General features: G+C 44.1%; 1 protein-coding gene across 1 annotated transcript; it reads left to right on the plus strand.

Annotated features, from left to right (window-relative positions):
• Nucleotides 1-1,883: 1,883 nt before the first annotated feature.
• On the plus strand, nt 1,884-24,795 carry PODNL1 (podocan like 1). The gene is made up of 11 exons (XM_060763637.2): nt 1,884-1,994; nt 7,245-7,496; nt 7,753-7,846; nt 9,403-9,467; nt 14,019-14,128; nt 14,768-14,924; nt 15,826-15,941; nt 16,112-16,769; nt 20,157-20,305; nt 22,147-22,315; nt 23,046-24,795. Exons 1-10 carry the CDS (start codon nt 1,992-1,994, stop codon nt 22,295-22,297), a joined length of 1,755 nt encoding a protein of 584 aa, XP_060619620.2. The 5' UTR covers nt 1,884-1,991; the 3' UTR covers nt 22,298-22,315; nt 23,046-24,795.
• The last annotated feature ends 105 nt before the right edge of the window (nt 24,796-24,900 follow it).

Raw genomic sequence — 24,900 nt, forward strand, 5'->3', positions numbered from 1 at the left:
GGCCCGGGGGCCAGATACAGCCCTCCAAGGTCATTTACCTGGCCCTCACTCAGGGAAAAGCACACAACAACAACAACAACAATCCTATCTCATCAGCCAAAAGCAGGCCCACACTTCCCACTGAAATACTAATAAGTTTATATTTGTTAAAAATGTTCTTCATTTTAATTATTGTATTGTTTTGAAGTGTTTTTTTGCACTACAAGTAAGATATGTGCAGTGTGTATAGGAATTCATTCATATTTTTTTTTGCAATTGTAATCCAGTTTTCCAACAGTTTGAGGGACTGTGACCTGGCCCTCTGTTTAAAAAGTTTGCGGAGCCCTGCTATAGAGAGTGTTCTAACCTATTGCATCTGTGTATTATTTGCTAATTGCACAATAGCAAAGAGGAGGGTGCTCCAGAAGGTTACCACTAGTGCCCAGAGAATTATTGGTAGCCCTCCCTCCTTTCTGGAAGAACTTTATTATTCCCGCTGCCTTAAGAAAGCTCAAAATATTCTTAAGGATCCATCTCGCCCTGGATATTCTTTTTAAAAAATTATTACCATCTGGCAGATCATATAGGATGATAAAAACAAGGACAAATAGGATGAGCGATAACTTTTATCCTAGAGATGTGGCTATATTGAACTCTGCAGTTTCACACTGATGTGACATCAGGTTGTGTAACAGCAATTCACAAGAACAGACAAGCATCCCGAGCTCTGAGGATTACCTGGGATGGAATCCCACTGGAGCATTGCAGCACACCCAAATATCTGGGAGCCACTCTGGACTGTGCCCTGACCTACAAGAAGCACTGCCTGAATATCAAGCAAAAAGTGGGTGCTAGAAATAATATCATATGAAAGCTGACTGGCACAACCTGGGGATCACAACCAGACACAGTGAAGGCATCTGCCCTTGCGCTATGCTACTCTGCTGCTGAGTATGCATATCACCACACTAAAACAGTGGATGTGTCTCTTAATGAGACATGCCGCATTATCACGGGGTGTCACCACTGGAGAAATTACACTGCTTAGTCGGTATTGCACCACCTGACATCCGCCGGAAAGTAGCAGCCAATAGTGAAAGGACCAAGGCAGAGACATCTCCAGCTCATCCCCTGTTTGGATATCAGCCAGCATGTCAACTACTTAAATCAAGAAATAGTTTTCTAAGATCTACAGAGACACTCGCTGGAACATCTCAGCAAGCGAGAGTCCAAAAGTGGCAGGCTCAAACCCAGAACCTCCATCAGTGGCTGATACCAAATGAGAGACTCCCCCCTGGACACACAGAAAACTCGGCGACTTGGTAGGCGCTGAACAGACTGCACTCTAGCACCACAAGATGCAGAGCCAACCTTAAGAAATGGGGCTACAAAGTACACGAAATGCAAGTGTGGAGAAGAGCAAACCACTGACCACCTGCTGCAATGCAACCTGAGCCCTGCTACATGCACAATGAAGGACCTTCTTGTGGCAACACAAGAGGCATTCCAAGTTGCCAGATACTGGTCAAAGGACATTTAATCAGCTACCAAGCTTGCAAATTTTGTATTTTGTTTGTTTGTTAAAAAATGTAATGCAACGAAATGAAATGAAAGGATGGTGTTTTGTTTTGTAATTTGTATATTTTGTTGTATGATGTGCAATGATAATAAAGTTATTCTATTCTGAAAAGTGTGGGGGTTAGTGGAAAAACTTTGCATGGCTTTGGGGGCCAAGCAAGTTTCTCCTGAGGAGTGGCGCCGGGCCAGCCTTCCCCCAGCTTTCCTTATGCAATAAGGCTGAAGGGAAGGAAAACAAGGCGCAGGAGACATCACATTTCTCGCCTGCCCCCCCCCCCCCTTCCCTGCTTCCCATAAATAAGGATTGGCTCAGTCTTGGTTGCCTTTGGGGCAGGAAAGGGGAGGGCCCTCCTCTGCGCTCCTCCGGCAAAAGGAGGTCGGTGGCAGGAGGGAGAGGACCGGCAGATGGGACCTCTTTCTGTGACAAGAGGGCCATGGTGAGCCAGAGGGATGGGAGAAGGAGGAGGGAGGGAGGGAGGAAATGCCTTTCCTTTGCGTGTGGGTGCCTTTGCCACTGCACTGTACAATGAATGCAGCCTGAACGGCCAGGGCTCAGTGTCACAATGAGGACAGGGCAAGCTTGTTTTCAGTTGCTATCCAGCAGTGATTCTCAACTTTTAAGTCCTCCAGGTATTTTGGACTTTAATTCCCAGAAATCCCTGCTAGTTTAGCAGGAGTTGTGGGAGCTGAAGTCCCAAACAAATAAAGGTCCAAAGGTTGCGAAGCAGCAACTGCAGGAAAAGAGATGCCATTTGAACATTAGGAAGAACTTCCTGACGATAAGAGCTATTCAACAGTGGAACTCTCTGCTTCAGAGTGTGAGGGAAGCACTTTCCTTGGAGGCTTTTAAACAGAGGCTGGATGGCCATCTATCAAGAGGGCTCTGATTGTGAGTTCCTGCATGACAGAATGGGGATAACTGGATAAGTTTTAAAGGTCTCTTTCAATGCTATGATTCTTCTTGCGTTCAAGATATTCAGAAACATACAGCCTCTGCTTCTAGAAGGTGTACAGTCAGAGGTGGCCCTAGGTAATTTTCAACGGTAAGCAAACGGTATTTTGGCGCCCCCTCCCCAACCAATCATTGATATATATTTTCTGTTCATCGTGGAAGTTCTGTGTGCCATATTTGGTTCAATTTCATCATTGGTGGAGTTCAGAATGGTCTTTGATTGTAGGTGAACTATACATCCCAGTAACTACAACTCGCATTTCCCCCAAGAGCACCTCAAGAGCGCCCCTGGGCAAAATCAACTATACTGCAAATGCTTACTTTGCATAATGGGTTGAGCCGCCCCTGTGTACAGTCAGTTTGTATCATTTGCAGAACGTCATTCTCCACATGGAAATTTGCAGTGTTTTCTTCTTTCTTTTTTTTAGATTAATTTTTATTGAAATAATATATAGTTACATGAAAGTGGGGGAATATTGTAAAGAAGATAGAAAAGTAGGAAATAAGCTAGAACACAAGATGATGGGGGGGGGGGGATGTCCAAAAATCAACCCAGAAAAAGAAAACAAAAAAAGTGGACAAACTAAAAATTTAAAAAAAAATGCAGTGTTTTCTTTATGCTTCTTCCATCTTTTACTCTCGCAGCAAGATGTAAGGAAAAATACCATAGCTGCACAGTTGTTTGATCGTCTTTATTTCTCTTTTAAAACACTAATCAAAGTTGGGGGTTTTTTGTGTTTTTTTGTGTCTCAATTTCTGTTTTTCATCAGGAATAGATTCACCAGTCTGAATGCACTGTTATGTCAGGGCAGGGAGGAGGAAGAAAGGAAGAAACTTAAGTTTCAAATATTATTTTACTTTTCCTAAATATAGAATCTAAAACAAGCAAACAGAAGTTGGATTCAGGGCCAAGATTTCTGGCCTCTGTTTATTCTATTCAGATTCTATTCTGCTTAGAAGAGTCGTGTCTAGCAGTATGAAGCCTGACTGTTTCTATGCTTTCACAATCCATGACATCCATTTAAGGCTATGACTAGGGTTCGGATTTCTGCCAAGCCATGGAAACCCATTGGGGGATCTTGGGCAAGTTCGCTCTCTCAGCCTGAGAGGAAGGTAAAGGCAAACCCACTTCTAAACACATGTTGGTGCCCCCCTCCCACCGGCCAACCCCAGTAATATGTCTTTAAAGTCAACCTACCTCAGAAACAACTCGAAAGCACACACATTGGTTTGGAATATGTGTAACTTGACTCAAACACATGTTGCTGAGAAGCAGAGTTGAATAGAGACTTTGAGAAAGGACATTGCCCAAGGGGCAAAGTGGCCAGACCACTCTTTGAATGTAACGAACCTCTTGAATACATGATAACAAAGCATTTTGTTTCATTTGGGGCCATTTAATAATAGCCTGTTGAATCCTTCAGAAATGACCTGAGAGGGATCTACATAATATCAGACTGAGGGCCCTTCCACACAGCCATACAACCTAGAATGTTGTGGCAGAAAATCCCACAATGTCTGCTTTGAACTGGGTTATTGAGTCCACACTGCCATATAACCCAGTTCAAAGCAGATAGTGTGGGATTTTATTCAGCTGTGTGGAAGGGACCTGAGATCTCATCTTATCTCGGAAGCTAAAGTAGATCAGAGCTGGTTAGGAAAAGTAAGGGAGACTGCCAATGAAGAACAAGTGCTGTAGAAGAAGAAACTGGCAAAATCACTTCTGAGTATTCCTTGCCTAAGTATTCCTTGCCCCTTACGAACCATCGAAGACTCTAAGATCATCTGGGGAGGCCCTGCTCTTGGTCCCGCCTTTGTCTCAAGTACATTTGGCCGGGACGAGAGACAGGGCGTTCTCCGTGGTGGCCCCTCGGCCAGGGAGATTAGATCTGCTCCCTCCCTCTTGACGTTTCGGAGGCAAGTTAAAACATAGCTGTTTGAGCAAGAGTTTATAAATGCAGAGTAGCTAATATAGGAAATCGAACGATTTGACAATGGAACTGGACAATGCTTGATAATAATGAGACGCTAATGATGTTGTTTTTATTGCTTTTGTGGTGTTTTATATTGTTTAATGCTTTAATCTGTATTATGTTTTTATATGTACTTTTTTGTTGTGTCAGTTGTGAAGCATGATGGAACCAATCTGAAGAATCTGTCTCAGTACCTATTCAAGATTTTTTTTTGTCATGTCAGGAGTGACTTGAGAAACTGCAAGTCGCTCCTGTTGTGAGAGAATTGGCCGTCTGCAAGGACGTTGCCCAGGGGACGCCTGAATGATTTTTGATGTTTTATCATCCTTGTGGGAGGCTTCTCTCATGTCCCCACATGAGGAGCTGGAGCTAATAGAGGGAGCTCATCCGCCTCTCCCCAGATTCGAACCTGCGACCTGTCAGTCTTCAGTCCTGCTGGCACAGGGGTTTAACCCACTGCGCCACCGTACTGATTTGTTGGAAACCGCCTTGGCTGAGAAAGGCGGTATACAAATACAGTAAATAAAATAAATACATAAATAAATACATAAATAAATAATAAAGAAAGAAAATAGTGAAATTCATGGGGTTTCCTAAAGTACGTATGCACAAACATGACACAATTACCCCAGGCATCAGATTGACACAATAATCAGTTTATGGTTTCTGATTTCAGTAGGTCTACCCTAAATTTGATTGACGTACCTTTGATATTTTTAATGCCAAAGGAGGAGAGATAACATCACTGATCTTTGTTATCAGATACTAAGAGGCCGTAACATTTCTGGAACTACCCCTGGAAGTGGTTAGAAGTGATTCTGTGAAATTACTCACTGCATCAATTTTAAAAATAGCTAGTATATTCTAATTCCTGCATAGTCTTATTCTGGGACAGGATGAATGCCAAGCAAGGATGATCCAGGACTCTTGGTTGCTAGTAAAATACTGTTCTTTTCTTGAGAAAAGCAGTCACAAGATCCCTTCCCACATAACAGAGGTTTCTGGTCTGCGCTGCTCAGATGATGGGATTGCTGAAGATATTTGATGGTTTGCATTGTTTGCGAAATAAGTGGGTTGTCAACACCACATATCGAGTGCGTCAGGAAAGAGTGCTGATTGAGAATATCTATCTTTCCTGTTGTGTCAGTCCTAAATGGGACATGTTGAAGCAGGCATGTAGACGGGGGGGGGGGGGGGGGAGCTTGAGGGGCTTCAGCCCCCCCCCCCCCCCTGGAAATTCTCAGGGTAGTCCATGAGAAGGCCTTACTGGTATATTATTTAAACTATTACGTTTATTCATATCATGATCTGATCACCATGCTCAATATATCCCATATGCATGGGGGTATTGGGATAACGATACAAAAGGTTTGCTAGGGTAGATCCTCAGCTCCCCCCACCCCCGTCCCGAATCAAAATCCTGTTGTGTCAGTCCTAAATGGGACATGTTGAAGTAGAGGTGGGAAATATCCATGTAAATCCTGGGCATTAAAAAAAAACCCCTTGTATCTATCCATCAGAGCCCCTGGTGGCGCAGTAGGTTAAACCCCTGTGCTGGCAGGACTGAAGTACTTTACTTAGGCGATCCCTCGTTGGACGAGTAAGATGGTCTTCCTTGATGACTATTTTTGTGGGTTTGTAGGTAGCTGTGGAGCCCTATTCTTGACCCGCATCTTCTCCCACAGTGAAGGCATTGGTTTCCAGGTGGAAGGCGGTCCCGGTCGGGTTTGGCTTGACGTGCCTTCCTCCTGGCACGTTTCTCTCTTTCACCCTCCACTCGTGCCTCCTCGAATTCTGCAGCACTGCTGGTCACAGCTGACCTCCAGCTGGAGCGGTCAAGGGCCAGGGCTTCCCAGTTATCAGTGTCTATGCCAGAGTTTTTAAGGTTGGCTTGGACTGAAGGACTGAAGATCAACAGGTCACAGGTTCAAATCCGGGAAGAGGTGGATGAGCTCCCTCTATCAGCTCCAGCTCCTCATGCGGGGACATGAGAGAAGCCTCCCACAAGGATGATAAAAACATCAAATCATCCAGGCGTCCCCTGGGCAACGTCCTTGCAGACGGCCAATTCTCTCACACCAGAAGCGACTTGTGGTTTCTCAAGTTGCTCCTGACATGACCAATAATAATAATAATAATAATAATAATAATAATAATAATAAATCTATCCATCCACTATCTACCCCTTCCTCCCCTTGCAGACTGAATGTCGCATCCTTGTTGCTTCTCTGGCTGAAGCTCAACCTTGTGAGGCTTCCAAGTTTTGTTTTATTTTTTGCATTTTCCCTCTGTTTATGCAAAAGTGGCAAGGCTAAGGAATGGTGGTCTTGCATGGTCCATTTCCGAACCGACATGCAACTCTGGCTCAATTAGCCAGCAACGCTTTATAAGGGCAGTTGCGCCTCTGTGTGCGCACTGCAAACGTAAGTGCACAGGCTGCCCTCTGTTTTGTGAGGTTTCCCCAAACTGAAGTCTTCCTTTGCTTGGTACTCCCGTGGAAGAGACAAGCCCCCCTTGTGCTTTTCAGCTCCCTTCACCCTGGCAGGCAGTGAGGCATTTCAGTCCTGTGAAGGGGCTCTGTCTCTATCCCCAGAGGAGCAGGCTTTGTGAGGAGAGGGGAAGGGGCTGCTTCCGCCATGCCTCCCCTTCTCAGCCTGTTCAAACAGGGAAAGCACTGAGAGCAACACATGTGATGGAGAAGGGCTTCTATAGAGCCCTTATTGACCAAACTCAACTTCTCCTTCCCTCCCTCCCCTCTACAGCAGCTGTGCAGTGGCGGTTTTCTCCTACTCTTGCTGGCCAGTGTGTCTCCCAGCTTCCTTCTGAAAGACCAAGAGGAAGATGAGCTGCCTTTGGCAACTACCAGACCTACCAGGGTCACCCCTGCCCAGAATGTGTCTAGCTGCCCATCCAAATGCACCTGTCCAACAGAGGAGACGGTCGATTGTGGCGGACTTGATCTCCACATTTTCCCCAGCAATATCTCAGCTGGCATCCAGCATCTCTCACTACAGGTGAGGTGCTGTCAACGATGTGCCAGCCTTGCTGGGTGGGAGATAAAAGCTCTGAAAAATTAAGTTATGGGGGGCTACAGCTGTTAGAAACTCTCACCCCCCCCCCCCCCGGTGTCATTTTGACTACAATATCCGGGGTGTATTGGAAGTACAGAAGATCAGATCAGGTGGCCAACATTCGGATATGCATCCAGATGACCTCCATACTGACTGGTGCTCATGTTAACTGCTTTTCCGCCTGGTTTTCCTTTCGCAGAATAACCTGTTGCAAGAGCTGTCCTATAATGAACTGTCCCGACTGGCCAGACTGAAAACACTCAATCTACACAACAACCACATCACCTCTGAGGGTGAGCAGAAGGCAGGGGCAGGGATCAGGGTATGCGCTTGCCATCTTAGAGGTCTCCTTCCTCAGACAATACACACAATAGTTTAGAGCAGGGGTCCTCAAACTAAGGCCTGGGGGCTGAATACGGCCCTCCAAGTTCATTTCTCGGCCCTCGCTCAGGATCAACCTAAGTCTGAAATGACTTGAAAGCACACAACAACAACAACAATCCTATCTCATCAGCCAAAAGCAGACCCACGCTTCCCATTGAAATACTAATAAGCTTATATTTGTTAAAATTGTTCTTCATTTTAATTATTGTATTATTTTAAGTGGTTTTTTTGCACTACAAACAAGATATGTGCAATGTGCATAGGAATTCATTCATGTTTTTTTCAAATTATAATCTGCCCCCCCAACAATTTGAGGGACTGTGACCTGGCCCTAAGTTTAAACAGTTTGAGGACCCCTGGTTTAGAGTTTTGGGGGCAACCATCGAAGCAACCAGAATCGAGTTGTCTAAGGGATTCTGGGAGTTATCATCTCAGAATGTAACTTGTTACCTCTTACGTTAACTGCTTCTTATCTCCAGATTAGTAGAAAGTTATTGTGCCCTGTGTGGTGGGTTTGATTGGTGAGGGAAAAGGAAAACCAGCCTTTATGTCCTGCCTTGCAGTTTAAGATCATCTGGGGAGGCCCTGCTCTTGCTCCCGCCAGCGTCACAAATACGTCTGGCAGGGAGAGACAGGGCCTTCTTGGCGGTGTCCCCCTGCCTGTGGAACTCGTTTCCCACTGAGGTAAGATCGGCTCCATTTGTCCTGTCATTTAGGAAGAAATTGAAGTCATGGTTCTGGGGCTAGGTTTTTGGACAACAGACATAGTTAGCACTTTGGATATGGAATTGGATATGGAATTGACGGGAATGGTGATATGGCTATTAATACTGTTTTTTACTGTTTTAATGAATGTTTTACTTATTTTTTTAATTGTTATTATATTGCTGTGTTATATGTAGTGGCGTCAAATTGCTGCCAAATGTAAGCCGTCCTCAGTCCCTCTTTGGGGGCTGAGAAGGAACAGGATAGAAATACCATAAATAAATAAATAAATAAATAAATAAATAAATAAATAAATAAATAAATTATGGCATGAAGGGCTGACATTTCTTGAGCCAAAACATTTTGCTTTTTCCAGATTAGCTGTTTCACGTTATGTAAGAGCTGTGTTGTCGAAGGCTTTCATGGCTGGATTCACTGGGTTGCTGTGAGTTATGGTCATGTTCCAGAAGCATTCTCTCCTGACGTTTCACCCACATTATGGCAGGCATCCTCAGAGGTTGGGAGGTCAACCTCTGAGGATGTTGCACATTATGTAAGAGCTGTTAATCATCACTCTGGTTCCTTTTCAGAGCTGGCTGTATCTTGACCAGCAGGAGAAAGGAAATCAAGTCTGGATACTTTGGGGCATAAAATATTTTGGGAATGGGGGTAGGAGTCCTCCAGGGCACATACAGAGGGAAGGAATTAAGACATGTTCAAGGATCCCACAAACTTGGCCTCTTTCTATCCCCTTTTAAAGGTCTCCCGGATGAAGCCTTTGAGTCCCTGCCATTGCTTCAGTACATCTACCTGGCCAATAATAAGGTGAGTGAGTTTAGAGATGGGGAGATCAGTGATGGCTGGCCTTTGTTTGAGTTTGAAAAGCAAGTCACTACATCCTACTACAGGGTAGGATGCACTTGGCTCTTCAGATGGATTGAACTTCACTACTCAAAATCCTTACCGTTGGTCATTCTGCCTGAGAGATGAGTCTAACATCTGAAAAACCAAAGGCTGAGAAGCAATTTAGACATCCAAAGTATGTCTAAAATACACAGGGATAGCACTTTGGTACCATGTTAACTGCTATAGCTGCTTCCTGAGATTTGTAGTTTGCTGAGGAATTGAGAATCCTCTCCTGGGTAGCTCCAGTATAAGTACTCCTTGATCAAAATATTCCAGCCTTTACATCTATTAAATAACCAATTGTATCCATAAGGAGCCACGGAGGGATTTTTGATGGACTGAGCCTGGAAGCAAAGTTGATAGCCATGATGGAGAAGTGAATCAGAGGCACAGGAGGAGCCAGAGGTATTTCCTTCTTCAGTACGTGTGAAAAAGATCTCGGAGTCCTTGTGAACAACAAGTTAAACATGAGTGAACAATGTGATGTGGCAGTAAAAAAAGCCAATGGGATTTTGGCCTGCATCAATAGGAGTCGAGTGTCTAGATCCAGGGAAGTCATGCTACCCATGCTCTATTCTGCCTTGGTTAGACCACACCTGGAATATTGTGTCCAATTCTGGGCACCACAATTGAAGAGAGACATTGACAAGCTGAAATGTGTCCAGAGGAGGGCAACTAAAATGATCAAGGGTCTGGAGAACAAGCCCTATGAGGAGTAGCTTAAGGAGCTGAGAATGTTTAGCCTGATGAAGAGAAGGCTGAGAGGAGACATGATGAGGGCCATGTATAAATATGTGAGAGGAAGTCACAGGGAGGAGGGAGCAAGCTTGTTTTCTGCTGCCCTGGAGACTAGGACGTGGAACAATGGCTTCGAACTACAAGAAAGGAGATTGCATCTGGACATTAGGAAGAACTTCCTGACTGCGAGAGCCATTCAGCAGTGGAACTCTCTGCCCTGGAGTGTGGTGGAGGCTCCTTCTTTGGAAGCTTTTAAACAGAGGCTGGATGGCCATCTAGATATTTCTTGGATTTCAAGTTTCAGAACTCCCATCCCAATGGTCATTGGTAAAAGATTGTGAGAATAGTTACCCAACAGCAGTGGCAGGACCCAAGTTTGTCCTACTAGATTGCCCTACTTCTCCCATCTATGTTCCTATATGAAATTAGGGTTGCAATTTACAGTTGTGGTTGTTTAGTAGGGGATTGGTTGTCATATTGGTTTCAACCTACATGCTAAAGCTGTGATTAGTTGTGTATGCATCATGGGAATACATGATGGATATGTTTGGAAAGTAGGTATTTTCCTCCCAGAAGAACTGAAAGTCTGCAGTGAAAAGCCAGCCGTGCGTACGATTGCAAAATTGGCAACTCTAAACTAAACAGGGTAGGTTTCAGTTTTGTATAGTCTACTTTTCTTTCTGTTACTATCCCTGTAATCTACCAGTGAGTTTGAAATATACACAGCAAGCGGGCATAGTCCCATTCTCCAAACAGATAAAGCATAACTAATCTGTTTTAAATAATCTTCTTGTATAAGAAGTTAAGCAACATTGGGCATCAGACCAAAGTCTATGTAGTCCAGTGTGATTTGCAAAAAAAAAAAAAAGTAAAAAATTAAAAATCATCAAATAGCAGGAACTTGGCTAGTGTTCTGCTGGTGGACTCAACGATCTTTCTTTCTGCACATTGAGTAATAGCCACAAAACATGGGGATAACAAAGGCCATGAAATACAAAGAAAGTCTGTGAAATGTCCATGCAAATGCCAACTGTGTATCATCTGTATACAAAAGAAAGAACAGCCATAATTCAAAGCAGGAATAACTATAGAGGATTATATTACAGTTTTATTAGACTCTTTCCTCAAGGCACACAGAGTGACATTCATCTTGGCCCAATGTTATCATCACATCCCTGTGGTTAGGGTGGTCATTTAGTGATGATGTCCCTGGCGCAGTAGGACATTGAATCTAAGTAACTGTTGACAATTGGGGCCCTTTCCAAATTTCTCACCTTTGGCTCTTCTATGTATCCTAGGGCTGGTGAGAGTTTTAAGTCTATGTCCCAAGATAGTTGCTCCATCTGCCACAATGTCCTGGCTTTTGACAGCCCAATCTTCTCAATAATAATAATAATAATAATAATAATAATAATAATAATCTTTATTTATACCCCACCACCATCTCCCTGATGGGGACTCGGAGCGGCTTACATGGGGCCAAGCCCGAACAACATATTACATCAGAATAAAACCAAAACATAAACAACAAGCAACATCATCAAAATTACAATTTCATCTTCCAAGCTAGTGAGGGAGTAACTCTATCAAAACTGCTCAGATGAAATTTGGCCAAACCTTTAGGACAGTGGTTCTCAACCTGTGGGTCCCCAGGTGTTTTGGCCTACAACTCCCAGAAATCCCAGCCACTTTATCAGCTGTTATGTTTTCTGGAAGTTGAAGGCCAAAACATCTGGGGACCCACAGGTTGAGAACCACTGCTTTAAGACATTTGATTACCAGAGCAGTCCAATAATGGACACATTTATACCAGACACTGAAAACTTGTAGGTGGTGCTTCATGTCTATAAACACACATGCATACTAACATGGTCTTGTTGAAGGGCAAAGGAAAGGATGTGTTGTAGTCTAGCCTCTTTTCTGACATAAGGTACGTCTTTTCTAAGTTCAGGGATTTTTCTTGGGGGGGACGGGGACATTTAATTTTATGAACCTCTACCTGCAAATTTAGATAATATAAAACAGAAACGTACAACTTCATAGATTCATAGAGTATCTGGCTTTTGGCTGCAATTAGAAATTTCCTGTGAAGATCTTAGTGTTATATAATTTAACTACTAGATAGCATTGGACTCAATGTTGTTAATTTACTAGCATATATACTCAACATTGCCTGGATTTGTATTTTGTTTGTGGCTCTTTCTTTTCTTCCTTCCTTTCCCTCATATAGCTTCTCTCTCTCTCTCTCCCTCCTTCTCCCTCTCATCCTTTCTTTTCTTCCTCCATTACTTTCCCTCATCTTCCCCTCCCTCCCTCCCTTCCTTTCTCTCTCTCTTCCCTCCCTTCCCTTCCCCTCCCTTCCCTCCTTCCCTTCCTTCCTTCCCTCCCTCCCTCCTCCTTTCTTCCCTTCCCTTCCCTTCTCTTCCCTCCCCTCCCCTCCCCTCCTTTCCTTCCTTCCTCTCTCTTCCCTCCCTCCCTTTGTCCTTTCCTTCCTTCATCCCTCCCTCCCTCTCTTCCCTTCCCTTCCTCCCTTCCCTCCTTCCCTCCCTCCCTCCCTTCTTCCTTTCCTCCCTCCCTCCTTTCTTCCCTTCCCTTCTCTCCCCTCCTTCCCTCCATCCCTCCCTCCCTCCCTCCCTTCCTTCCTTCCTTCCTTCCTTCCTTCCTTCCTTCCTTCCTTCCTTCCCTCCCTCCTCCTTTCTTCCCTTCCCTTCTCTTCCCTCCCTTTCCCTTCCCTTCGATTCCCTCCCCCTCCCTCCCTTCCTTCCTCCCTTTCTTCCTTGCTTCCTTCCTGCTTTTCTCTCTCTTCCCTCCCACCCTTTGTCCTTTCCTCCCTCCCTCCCTCCTTCCCTCCCTCCCTCCCTCCTTCCTCCCTTCCCTCCCTCCCTCCCTTCTTCCTTTCCTCCCTCCCTCCTTTCTTCCCTTCCCTTCTCTCCCCTCCTTCCCTCCTTCCTTCCTTTCTCTCTCTTCCCTCCCTCCCTTTGTCCTTTCCTTCCTCCCTCCCTCCTTTCCTCCCTCCCTCCCTCCTTCCTCCCTTCCCTCCCTCCCTCCCTTCTTCCTTTCCTCCCTCCCTCCTTTCTTCCCTTCTCTCCCCTCCTTCCCTCCTTCCTTCCTTTCTCTCTCTTCCCTCCCTCCCTTTGTCCTTTCCTTCCTTCCTTCCTTCCTTCCTTCCTTTTTTCTTTCCCTTCCTTCCTTTTTCTTTCTTCCCTCTCTTTCCTTTCTCTTCCCTTCTTTCTTTTTTATTTCTTCCATTTTCCCTCATATCTTTCCCTCTTTCCTTTCTTCAATCTAGATGCACTAGGTTCTGATCAAAAAGACCAACAATGAAGTGACACACACACAATGATCCTAAATTGGACTGCTGACATTGGGGAGGGGGATCAACTTGGGATCATCAGGATCGAAGGATTACGAACTCCTCTTCAGTTGAAAAAATGGAAACAATCTCCTTGGTGGTGCATACCAACCTGGTCTGCTAGTTCTGATATCATTATGATTTGGTGAAGTAGAGCATAATATGTTTCTTCCTTCCAAACTTGGCAGAGGGAACGCCTAGAAAAGGTGCCTTTTTGGACCAACACTCCCAGAGTCCCACATCTAACACAGCCATAGTGATAGATGGGGGATTTTGAAAGTTTTCATCCAAAAAGGTATGCTTTTCAAGCTCTGGGGCTGGAAATAAAATATGAGGAGATGGGGCCAGCCTGACATCTTCTGCATGGTTCTCCTTTGCAGTTGACAGTGGCACCTCAGTTCCTACCCAGCAGCCTGCGCATTGTGGACCTTGCTGCCAACCGCCTGACCTGCATCTACCCATTCACCTTTGGCCATAAGCCTGCCCTCAGGTAAAAAAACAGCATGGCGAACTGGAACTTTGAATGATACCAGAATGCTGGAGCAGTCATATAGTAATGGTGAAAATAGCAGCCTTTAATACCAGAGCTAACTGGAAGCTACATCTTCTGTTCTGGAGGCACTCCATCATAAGCCCAGATGCTTAAGGACCTACAAATAATTTTAAAGACTTTATATGTTATCTTATTGGAGTGACAAGAACTCCAATAAGATAACATATAAAGTCTTTAACTCAGGATGGAGAATCCTTGCAAGCCAATATTTGCTCCTGGCCTTGCTTTAGATAGTCTTCTCGAGAGGAAAAATATAACTGGTAATTAGAAGTAAATACTGTTTTTATTGTTTTAATGAATGTTTTACTTATTGTTTTAATTGTTATTATATTGCTCTGTTATATGTAGTGGCATCGAATTGTTGCCAAATGTAAGCCGTCCTGAGTCCCCCTTCGGGGGTTGAGAAGGAACGGGATAGAAATGCCAGAAATAAAAAAAAAATATGGTAAATAAATTATGGTCTCATTTTTGTAAGAAGAAAAGTGTTTAAAGGCAGTGTGGAGTCTACTGTAGAACTCAAGGATATTAGCCTAATCTGTCCTTTTTCTTCCCACCCTCTGCTCCTTCTCATCACAGGTCTGTCTATATGCACAACAACCAACTAAACAACACTGGCTTGCCCTTTGATGCTTTCAATGGTTCTGATGCTGTCAGTACCATGATCTTCTCCAACAACCGGCTCACTTATGTACCCCAGAATTTGCCCCGTGCCATTGTCCGCCTCCACTTACAGGTTGGCAACTGAAAGTATCCATTAATGGTTCTGGCCCAGCTTACACATCCGAACGCATCTCCCCTTATGAACCATCTAGGACTTTAAGATCACCTGGGGAGGCCCTGCTCTCGTTACCACCTTCGTCACAAGTATGTTTGGCAGAGACGAGAGACAGGGCCTTCTCTGTGGTGGCCCCTCGGCTGTGGAACATCCTCCTTATAGATATTAGATTGGCCACCTCCCTTTTAACAGTACAGAAAAAGTCAAAAAGTGGCTTTTTGAACAAGAGTTTGCAAATGCAGAGTAACTGGAACAGGAGAATGGAATAACTAGACAATGCATCCAGACAATGTTTTTAACAAGGAGACACTATGAATTTATATTTTATTGATTTGTTTAGTTTTTATCATAGGTTATCTTTTTAATTGTATTTAAGACATTGTGAGCATTGAATTTTGCCCTGTTAACTGCCTTGAGTCACCTGCGGGCTGAGAAAGGTGGTGTACAAATACAGTTAATAAATAAATAAATCAAGACAGTGGAGACATATAAGCTTCCTGCTGAGATATGAGCCTAGCAGTGAGCGGCGGATTATAAAAGCATCTATGGGAAAATGGTGGATGGGAAATTCGAAGGGTTGGTATATAGCAGGGGAGGAAAAAAACTCTAGCCTGCCAAATATTGTCTGCCTGCAGTTACCGCCAACCCAAACCAGTGTGGCTGATTGTGAGTGGTGATAGGAGTCACCCCAGCCACTTGTGAAGCATGATGGAACCAGTCTGAAGAATCTGTCTCAGTACCTATTAAAGATGACTGAGCCGAAACATTTGATAACAAGGCAGAAGCACCCCTTTCGTTCAGGTGCTGGGGGAACCAGAGTGGAGGGGTGCTTCCTTGACCACCGAACTCCACTTTGCAGAATAACCGCATCACCCGTGTCCCAAAAGGAGCCTTGAGCAGCCAGTGGCGTCTCCGGGAGCTCTACCTTCAGAACAATAACCTGTCCAGCGAGGGCCTTCACCCTTCCACTTTCAGGTAACTGTGGCTATAAACATGTGTCAGGGTGTTGAGGGGAGGAGAGTGGGGCTATACCTCATGGGTCCTCTGGAAGTTTTAGCAGGGGAGGAGGAAGGTCCCAGAAAAGCGGAGGCATGATATTCCTCTGTTGGGTCCCCTAAAGGCCATTTCTGGCCTTTCCACCACAGCAGGCTGAAGAGCCTGGAGTACCTGGATCTTTCCAACAATAACCTGACTCAGGTGCCGGCTGGCCTTCCTGCAAATATTGTGATCCTGCATCTGGGCCGAAACCAGTTGAATTTCCTACCGCCTGAGCGCCTCAGCCGTGTGAGGAGCCTGCAGTACCTTCTGCTGCAGGGCAACCCCTTGACGGTGGCAAGTGTGCACTCGGAGGCCTTTTCCCACCTACGCTCCCTGCATACGCTCCACCTCTACAACAACCGGCTGGATGGCATCCCACTTGGACTCCCACGGCGAGTCCGTTCCCTGATGTTGCTGCACAACCAGATCACAAGGGTCGGGCTGCAGGACTTTGCGGCTACCTACTTCTTGACTGAGCTCAACCTCAGCTACAACCGGCTTTACAGCGCCCACATCCACCGCTTGGCCTTCCGCAAACTGAGGCTTCTGGAGACTCTGGACATCTCTGGCAACCTGCTCACCCTCCTGCCTGCCGGACTGCCTGCTAGTCTTCAGGTCCTCAACCTTCAGAAGAACCAGCTCAATTCCCTTTCCCCAGAATTGCTGGCCAATCTCACCGTACTCAAGGAGTTGCATCTGGCACACAACCGCCTGCGGATCGCCAGCATCTCCCCAGGAACTTGGCAGGAGCTGCATGGGCTCAAGGTGAGGGTGTGATGGAGCCTCCTTGGCTGGAATTCTCTTGGTTAAGAACCTGCTTTTTTAGGACTAGAAAATGATGGCAATCTCTAGGATAAACATCCAAACTGCATGGGTAGGAGGGAAGCAGAGGACATGTTCTTGATCTGGACAAACTGTGAGATCCAGGAGTCTGTCTGGAGAAAATTAGATCAAATTAGATCAAATACAAGTTTGAACTTGCAACTAGAACATGAAAAGCAAACTTGTCACTACCAAGCCTGTGAAGCAGCTAATAATTTCCTTGTTGACTCTGTTCTGTATTTAGAACTTGGAACCACCAAGTCCAGGAGAGATTATAGGAAGTATTATTATTATTTACAGCATTTATATTCCACCTTTCTCACTCTGAAGGGAACTCAGAACACACACAATGGAAAACATTCAATGCCATTAAATAGACAGGACAGACAACAGATAGAGGAATTATATTGGCATTTTTCCCAGCTTCGGTGTTCTGGAGGTTGTGCTCAATTCTGGCCACAGGGGGGTGCCATCGCCCTATCCTCTATGGCAAAGAACCTTGATCACAGACTTCCTTCTTCCTTTGCTCACTGGCATTTTTCTGGTGTATCTTTTATGGTACCATAAAATACCTCCCCGCTTAAGTAGTGCCTAATTTCTCTACTCACAGCTCACAGCTGTTTTCAAACTGCTTAGGTGGACAGTAAGCTGGGCTGAAGGTCGGGTGGTCACCCCAATCCAGGCTTTGAACTGCCAACCTTTTGAATGGTAAGATCTATTGCTGCTGGTGATTAAACAGCTGTGCTAAAGCCCAAAGTATTTATTTATTTAGAACATTTATACCCTGTCCTTCTCAACCTCCAAGGAGGGAAAGATACCTAAATAAAACTCAGTTATCACAAAGTGTAGCCATGACCACAAACTTTATTTTAAAAGTGAACAAATTATGAAAGAGGATAGGAAGAGCTTCTAAATACAGCACAAAGTTATATTTTGGAAATGGCTACCACAAGGATGGCTGCCAATTTGGGACTGGGTGGATTTGTGGAGGTTGGGGTTATTTATTTATTTATTATACTTCTATACCTCCATTCTCAGCCCAAGGGCGACTCATGGCGGTTTACAAAACGGCACAATTCGATGCCCACAGCAATACAAAGATAATTAAACATTAAAAACATTTAAAATAGATAAAAATTCATTGCAAATAACATCAGTAACATCACATGAATAAAACATGCAGAATAATCACAGGAAGTCTTAAACCTACACCTGTTGATAAACTCTACAAGTTAGCTGGCATTGCCCTCCCTGATGTACGATGGGAAGTTGCTGCTAAATGTGAGAGAAATAAGTTTAAACACTGTGAAAGCCACCCACTACATGGCTACCAGCCTCCTCCCAGTAGACTCAAATCAAGGAAAAGCTTTATGAGAACTACCACTCATCTTGGCATCCCCCCAGCAACAGCAAGGGTATCCCTCTGGACAGCTGAATCAGGAAATCTCAACTGGATGCCCCCATGAGGGTCTTCCTTCAGGGCAAACCAAGAATGGGAAACCTGGAAGTCCCTGAATAGACTCAGAAGCGGAGTGGCCAGATCAAAAGACAACCTGGCAAAATAATAATCATGGGTATATATTCTTTTCAGTATCAAAGACAATATGACTTTTTATATCAGTTGCTGAGGGATGTTGTGGCCAAGATCTTATAAGGCACAGTGTAGTACAATTCATCTGCATGTGAAGTATGCTGCAATTCCAATTTAACATCCCCTCGATTCATGATTGAGCTGCTGCAGTCTTGCCTCCCATGGGCATGAAATCTATCTATATTTGTGTAGCCAAACCTAGAATGATTATTTTATTTGCTGAGATCCTCTATGACATTTCTCAGATATTATTATTATTATTATTATTATTATTATTATTATTATTATTACCACCAAAAGCATTGCATAAATTAGTATAATACTGATAAAATAGAAGGTGTGCAGGCAGCTCAGTATCTTTTGACCAAAAATGGGCAACAGCAACGGCATTGTCTGTAGCCTCCAACAATTCCTCCTCTGTACATTAGGCAGGGTACAATGGACAAGCATACAGATGTGGAGTTGTCTGTTCTGCTCCACAGTTACACAAGGTGTGGGGTTCTTTTAGGTAGTGCCATTTTGCCAGGTTGTCTTTTGATCTGCCAACTCCGCTTCTGAGTCTATTCAGGGACTTCCAAGTTGCCCATTCTTGTTTTGCCCCTGGTGGAAGACCCTCGGGGGAGGGGGGGCATCAGGGATTCAGCTGCCCAGAGGGATATCCTTGATTCAGCTGCCCAGAGGGATACCCTTGCTATTGCTGGAGGGACACCAAGAGGAGTGGTAGTTCTCATAAGGCTTTTCCTTGATTTGAGTCTACTGGGAGGAGGCTGGTAGCCATGCAGTGGGTGGCTTTCACGGTGTTCAACTTCATTTCTCTCACATTTAGCAGCAACTTCCCATCACATTTCACAGGGGGGGGGGGGGCAATGCCAGCTAGCTTGTAGAGTTTATCAACAGGTGTAGGTTTAAGACATCCTGTTATTATTCTGCATGTTTCATTCAATGCTAAGTTCACCTGCTTTGCATGAGCAGACCTATGCCAAACAGGGAAGGCATATCGGCAGTTGAGTAAGACAAGGCTAGGGCTGATGTTCTTATTAATTTTGGGTCTGCACCCCATGTGCTGCCAGTAAGTTTTCGCAAGATGTTATTGCATGCAGCTACTTTGTGCTTGGTGTTCAAGCAGTGTTTCCTATATGCTAGTGTTCGATCTATGGTGACACTGAGATATTTATGATGGAAACAATGTTCAAGCTCTTGACCATCCCAGGTGACTTTCAATGTCTCAGAAATAAGTGGATGTTGTAATTATTCTGCATCAGGCTATTGGAACATAACCAGACACTTATCTGACCCTTCTCCCCATTCTCCGCCAGCCCTACAATAGCTGTTGTGGAGTAAGGACAAGCTTTGGTTGTTGTAGTGGTTTCCAACCTTTGGTCCTCCAGGCGTTTGGGATTTCAACTCCCAGAAGTTTCAGGGAACTTGGTGAACTGACAAAAATTCTTGGAGGTGAAGTCCCAAATACCCGGAGAACAAAAGGTTAATGAATACTAATTTCTTCAAGCATAAAAAAGAAAAAAAATCTGCAGGTTTAAGGTGGACTTACACTATGTATGCCACTGTTTGGATGCCAGTTAAATGAGTGAGAAAATAGCACTATGTCCATGTTTTTCATGTCAGACTTCCTAAAAGCGTTATCCTTCCAAGGGAGAGGAGTCCCATTGCCCTGGTTATTCTTGCCACCCTTTATGATGCCCAACTCTGACATCTGGTTCTCCAACATTTTTCTTTCTTAGCTCCTGGACCTGAGCTACAATGAGCTATCATATGTCCCGCCAGATTTGCCTGAATCCCTAGAAAATCTCTACCTGCAGCACAACAGGATTGCGGTCATTATGGCTGAAGCTTTCCTCACAACTCCCAACATCCGGGTCATCACCCTGAGGTAAAGGGACACTTGATAGCTTTGTCTAATAGGGTGGCTATTCCTATTATACTGGACACAAGAGAAGATTTATATGGCTTCCATCATGTATTGGGTTTTCCCTCTAAAATACATATGAGCAAGGGATGTGGCTGTTATCTGCAGCTAGCATTCTGATCAGGTGCCATGGTGGTACAATCGGTTAAACCCTTTTGCTGGCTGAACTGCTCACCTGAAGGTCGCCGGTTCAGATCCGCAAGATGGAGTGAGCTCCTGCCTGTCAGCTCCAGCTTCCCATGCGGGGAGATGAGAGAAGCCTCCCACAGGATGGTAACACATCTGGGCATCCCCTGGGCAATGTTTCTGCAGACGGTCAATTCTGTAATTTTACAGTATTGGCTCTAGTTCTTTTATTAATGCAGAGGGAAAAAGCATTGTTTAGAGGCACTACAGGTCTTTGTTTTTAACAGCTGTATTTTCATGTTATCTTTTGCAGGAGGCTGATAATTATTTGTTTGAACAACATACTTACCTTTCTTTTCGGCTAGCCTGCTTGATACAGGATCTAAAGCTCTTTCTATTAAAGGGGGAAAAAACTCCAAATGCTGGTGATGGTTACTTGCTTTACTTGTTTTTAAAGTCTTTGTAAAACACATAAAGCAAGTGGCCATCTATATTTGTAACTTTTGCCTCCTTATTTGCATTGATTCCTCATACATACTCATAATTTCTCTCCTCTGGTCCTTCTGTAAAATGGCAAAGCCAAGGTTTGTTTTTTAGATGTGTAAAAAGTATTTTCAAACCATGGGTGATTAAATCTGTAGATTTAAAATCCATGAGTGTAGATTTTTCAAAATGTTTTCAAGCCATGGTTGAATCTGTGGGTGCAGAATGGGTAGCTGGAGAACTAATGTAATCTTATGCCTGTAGACCAGTGGTTCTCAACCTGGGGTCCCCAGATGTTTTTGGCCTTCAACTCCCAGAAATCCTAACAGCTGATAAACTGGCTGAGATTTCTGGGAGTTGTAGGCCAAAAGCATCTGGGGACCCCAGGTTGAGAACCACTGCTGTAGACCAATGTTTCTCAACCTGGGGGTTGGGACCCCTGAGGGGGTCGTGAGAGGGTGTCAAAAGGGGTCGCCAAAGACCATCAGAAAACATCGTATTTTCTGTTGATCATTGGGATTCTCTGTGGGAAGTTTGACCGAATTCTATTGTTGGTCGAGTTCAGAATGCTCTTTGATTGTAGGTGAACTATAAATCCCAACAACTCCCAAATGTCAAGGTCTATTTTCCCCAGACTCCACCAGTCTTCACATTTGGGCATATGGAGTATTTGTGCCAAGTTTGGTCCAGATCCATCGTTGCATGAATCCACAGCACTCCTCTGGATATAGGTGAACTACAACTCCTAAACTCAAGGTCAATGCCCACAAAACCCTTCCAGTGTTTTCTGTTGTTCATGGGAGTTCTGTGTGCCAAGTTCGGTTTAAATCCATCGCTATTGGAGTTCAGAATGCTCTTTGATTATAGGTGAACTATAAATCCCAGCAATTACAACTCCCAAATTACAAAATCAATCCTCTCCCCAACCCCACTAGCATTCACATTTGGGAATATTGGGTATTTGTGCTCAATTTAGTCCAGTGAATGAAAATACATCCTGCATATCAGATATTTACATTACAATTCATAACAGTAGTAATATGACAGGTATCAAGTAGCAACAAAAACAATATTACGGTTGGGGGTCACCACAACATATGGAACGGCATTAAGGGGTCACGGCATTAGCAAGGTTGAGAACCACTGCTGTAGACCATGGACCACCCCACATGATCAACACATTCTTTGTTTTCTAGATCCAATCGTTTGTTGGCAGCCAACGTGTCTGAAATGGCATTTGCAGACCTGAAACTTCTGGAGGTAGTGGACACAACAGGAAATCCAGAGCTCATCAACATCCCTTTGCTCCAAGCTGCAAACTGGACCCAAACTCAGATGGGCACTTAGGGAGGTAGCCCAGAAGAGGTGAGCTATTTTACTGGAGAGGACACTGTATCTGGGGCAGAAGCCACTTTCCCCTGTTACTGTATCCTTCAATGGGCCAAACCATTATATCATCAGTATATTGGGAGTGTATTGTAGGTAGAAGAAAAATTACCATGTTTGTGAGCATTCGGATGTGTTTCCTGTAATGAGCAGGCACTCCCCCGCCCCCTACACACCTGTGCTATTCTAATAATATAATGTAATATAATATATTACATATACATACAATATTTATAATATTATAATGTAATGCAATATAATACTAATAATAATATAATATTATAGTTATATATTTATATTACATGTAATATTGCTAATAATTACAGTATAATGGTATAGTACAGTGCTTTTCTGATTGATGTACCAAAACAATCAAAGTGGCCCTGGGAACTAACAATCTTTAAACATATAAGGGTTGAATCATTTTCAAGATCTTGCAGACATGTCCCATAATTGACTTTGCTGCAAGAATCCAAACTGGTGGGTGAAGTGCACTTTCTGGCTCTGCCTTGAGTCGTTCCCCCCACCCATCTCTCTCTGGACCGGTGGCCTTTGTGGTCTCTTCCAGTTCTCGTATTCTTTGATAATTCTGATTCTCACAGATGGAAGTCCACCACTTCTAGGGCTGACCTCATCGCAGGGGGAGTTTCAGAACAGACTACCTTTGGGCATCACAAGACTCAGCTAACTCAATCTCTCATTTCCGCAGGTCGCCATCGTCAGCTCCTCTGCATGGCACTGCTTCTTTGGACTTGTTGATCAAGATGATCTGGCCTAACTACAAGCAGCTTTCTGGAGGGATTTGCACTGCCCCACGTTTGCTCTATTGGGCTCAGTCAGTATTGTAGAGCAGCTGAGTAACTGGGCCACTGCAGCATGCTCTCTCTGCTTTTCCAGGAAGCAGGGATCTGCTACAAGCTTTTGGTTTGAGGCAGAAAAGAGTGGTAACTAAAAAAAAATGATTACATTGTTGCAGCTGGAACTGGGCCCCGATTCAGAAGACTTGTGCTAACTTGGGATGCAGCAACTGTGCGGATACAGCCAAAGTCTCCACTGAATAGGATCAGAATGACAATCAAGAAGAGGCAAAGATAGCTCTATGTGTGAGTGCAAATGTATACAAACCACTGATCTGCAGAATTGCTTGAGTCACTTAGGGCTCAGTTCCTGTTCCTACATCACTCTGTTACTCAGTTTGGTAACTAAATACTAATTAATCTGTACAATAGAACAGTTAACTATAGTTTCCTTAGAGCAAATGCCCTGTTTTACTGTGTTCCGGTGGTAGTCAGTCTGGGTTGTTGTAGGTTTTTTTCGTGCTATATGGCCATGTTCTAGAGCAGGGGTCCACAAATTTTTAAGCAGAGGGCCAGATCACAGTCCCTCAAACTGTTGGAGGGCCGGATTATAATTTGAAAAATAAAACATGAATTCCTGTGCACGCTGCACATATCTTATTTGTAGTGTAAAAAACACCTAAAAACAATAAAATAATTAAAATGAGGAACAAGGTTAACAAATATAAACTTAGTATTTCAATGGGAAATGTGGGTCTGCTTTCGGCTGATGAGATAGAATTGTTGTTGTTGTTATGTGCTTTCAAGTTGCTTCAGACTTAGGTTGACCCTGAGCGAGGGCCAGGTAAATGACCTTGGAGGGCCACATCCGGCCCCCGGGCCTTAGTTTGAGGACCCCTGTTCTAGAGGCATTCTCTCCTGAAGTTTCGCCCGCATCTATCGCAAGCATCCTCAGAGATAGTGAGGTCTCTTGGAACTAGGAAAATGGGTTTATATATCTGTGGAATGACCAGGGTGGGACAAAGGACTCTTGTCTGTTGGAGCTAGGTGTGGATGTTTCAACTGACCACCTTAATTAGTATTTGATGGCCTGGCAGTTGTTTGGTGTGGCTTGTTGGTGCCTGGGGCAATCTTTTTTGAGAGGTGATTAGATGTCCTTGATTGTTTTCTCTCTGTTGTTTTGCTGTTGTAATTTTTGAGTTTTTTAATCCTGGTAGCCAGATTTTGTTCATTTTCATGGTTTCCTCCTTTCTGTTGAAATTGTCCACATGCTTGTATATTTCAATGGCTTCTCTGTGTAGTCTGACATGGTGGTTGTTAGAGTGGTCCAGCATTTCCGTGTTCTCAAATAATATGCTGTGTCAGTCTCTTCACAAAACTACTGAAAAATTTCTGGATGTCTCTACATGGGAAAAGTGTGAGCAGATTTTAGACATTTGTCCATGGAAGGCAAGATATTGAGTTGAGGTTCACTGCAAAAAAAACATTTCACTCCTAGCTAAGGATAATATGATAACAAGGAGATGAAAGCCCAGGAAAACCAAATAATGTGTGAAAATGAAGACTTCTAGGACAACAGAAAGAAGTGTTCTGATAACCCCCACTCATGTGGACCTTGTTTTACTTGGGACAAATATGTTTTGATTGCGTTGTTGTAGATTTTTCCGGGCTATATGGCCATGTTCTGGAGGCAATTTTTCTCCTGACGTTTCGCCTGCATCTATGGCAAGCATCCTCAGAAGTAGTGAGGTCTGTTGGAACTAGAAA

This window comes from Anolis sagrei, chromosome 2 (genome assembly GCF_037176765.1).
Source record: "Anolis sagrei isolate rAnoSag1 chromosome 2, rAnoSag1.mat, whole genome shotgun sequence".
In the NCBI taxonomy this organism is placed as follows: Eukaryota; Metazoa; Chordata; class Lepidosauria; order Squamata; family Dactyloidae; genus Anolis; species Anolis sagrei.

What these genes read in the sequence shown, in the direction of transcription:
- PODNL1 (XM_060763637.2), top strand. An exon ending in CTTCACCCTTCCACTTTCAG is followed by an intron (nt 15,942 to 16,111) that starts GTAACTGTGGCT and finishes TTTCCACCACAG; the next exon opens with CAGGCTGAAGAGCCTGGAGT. An exon ending in ATCCGGGTCATCACCCTGAG is followed by an intron (nt 20,306 to 22,146) that starts GTAAAGGGACAC and finishes TTTGTTTTCTAG; the next exon opens with ATCCAATCGTTTGTTGGCAG.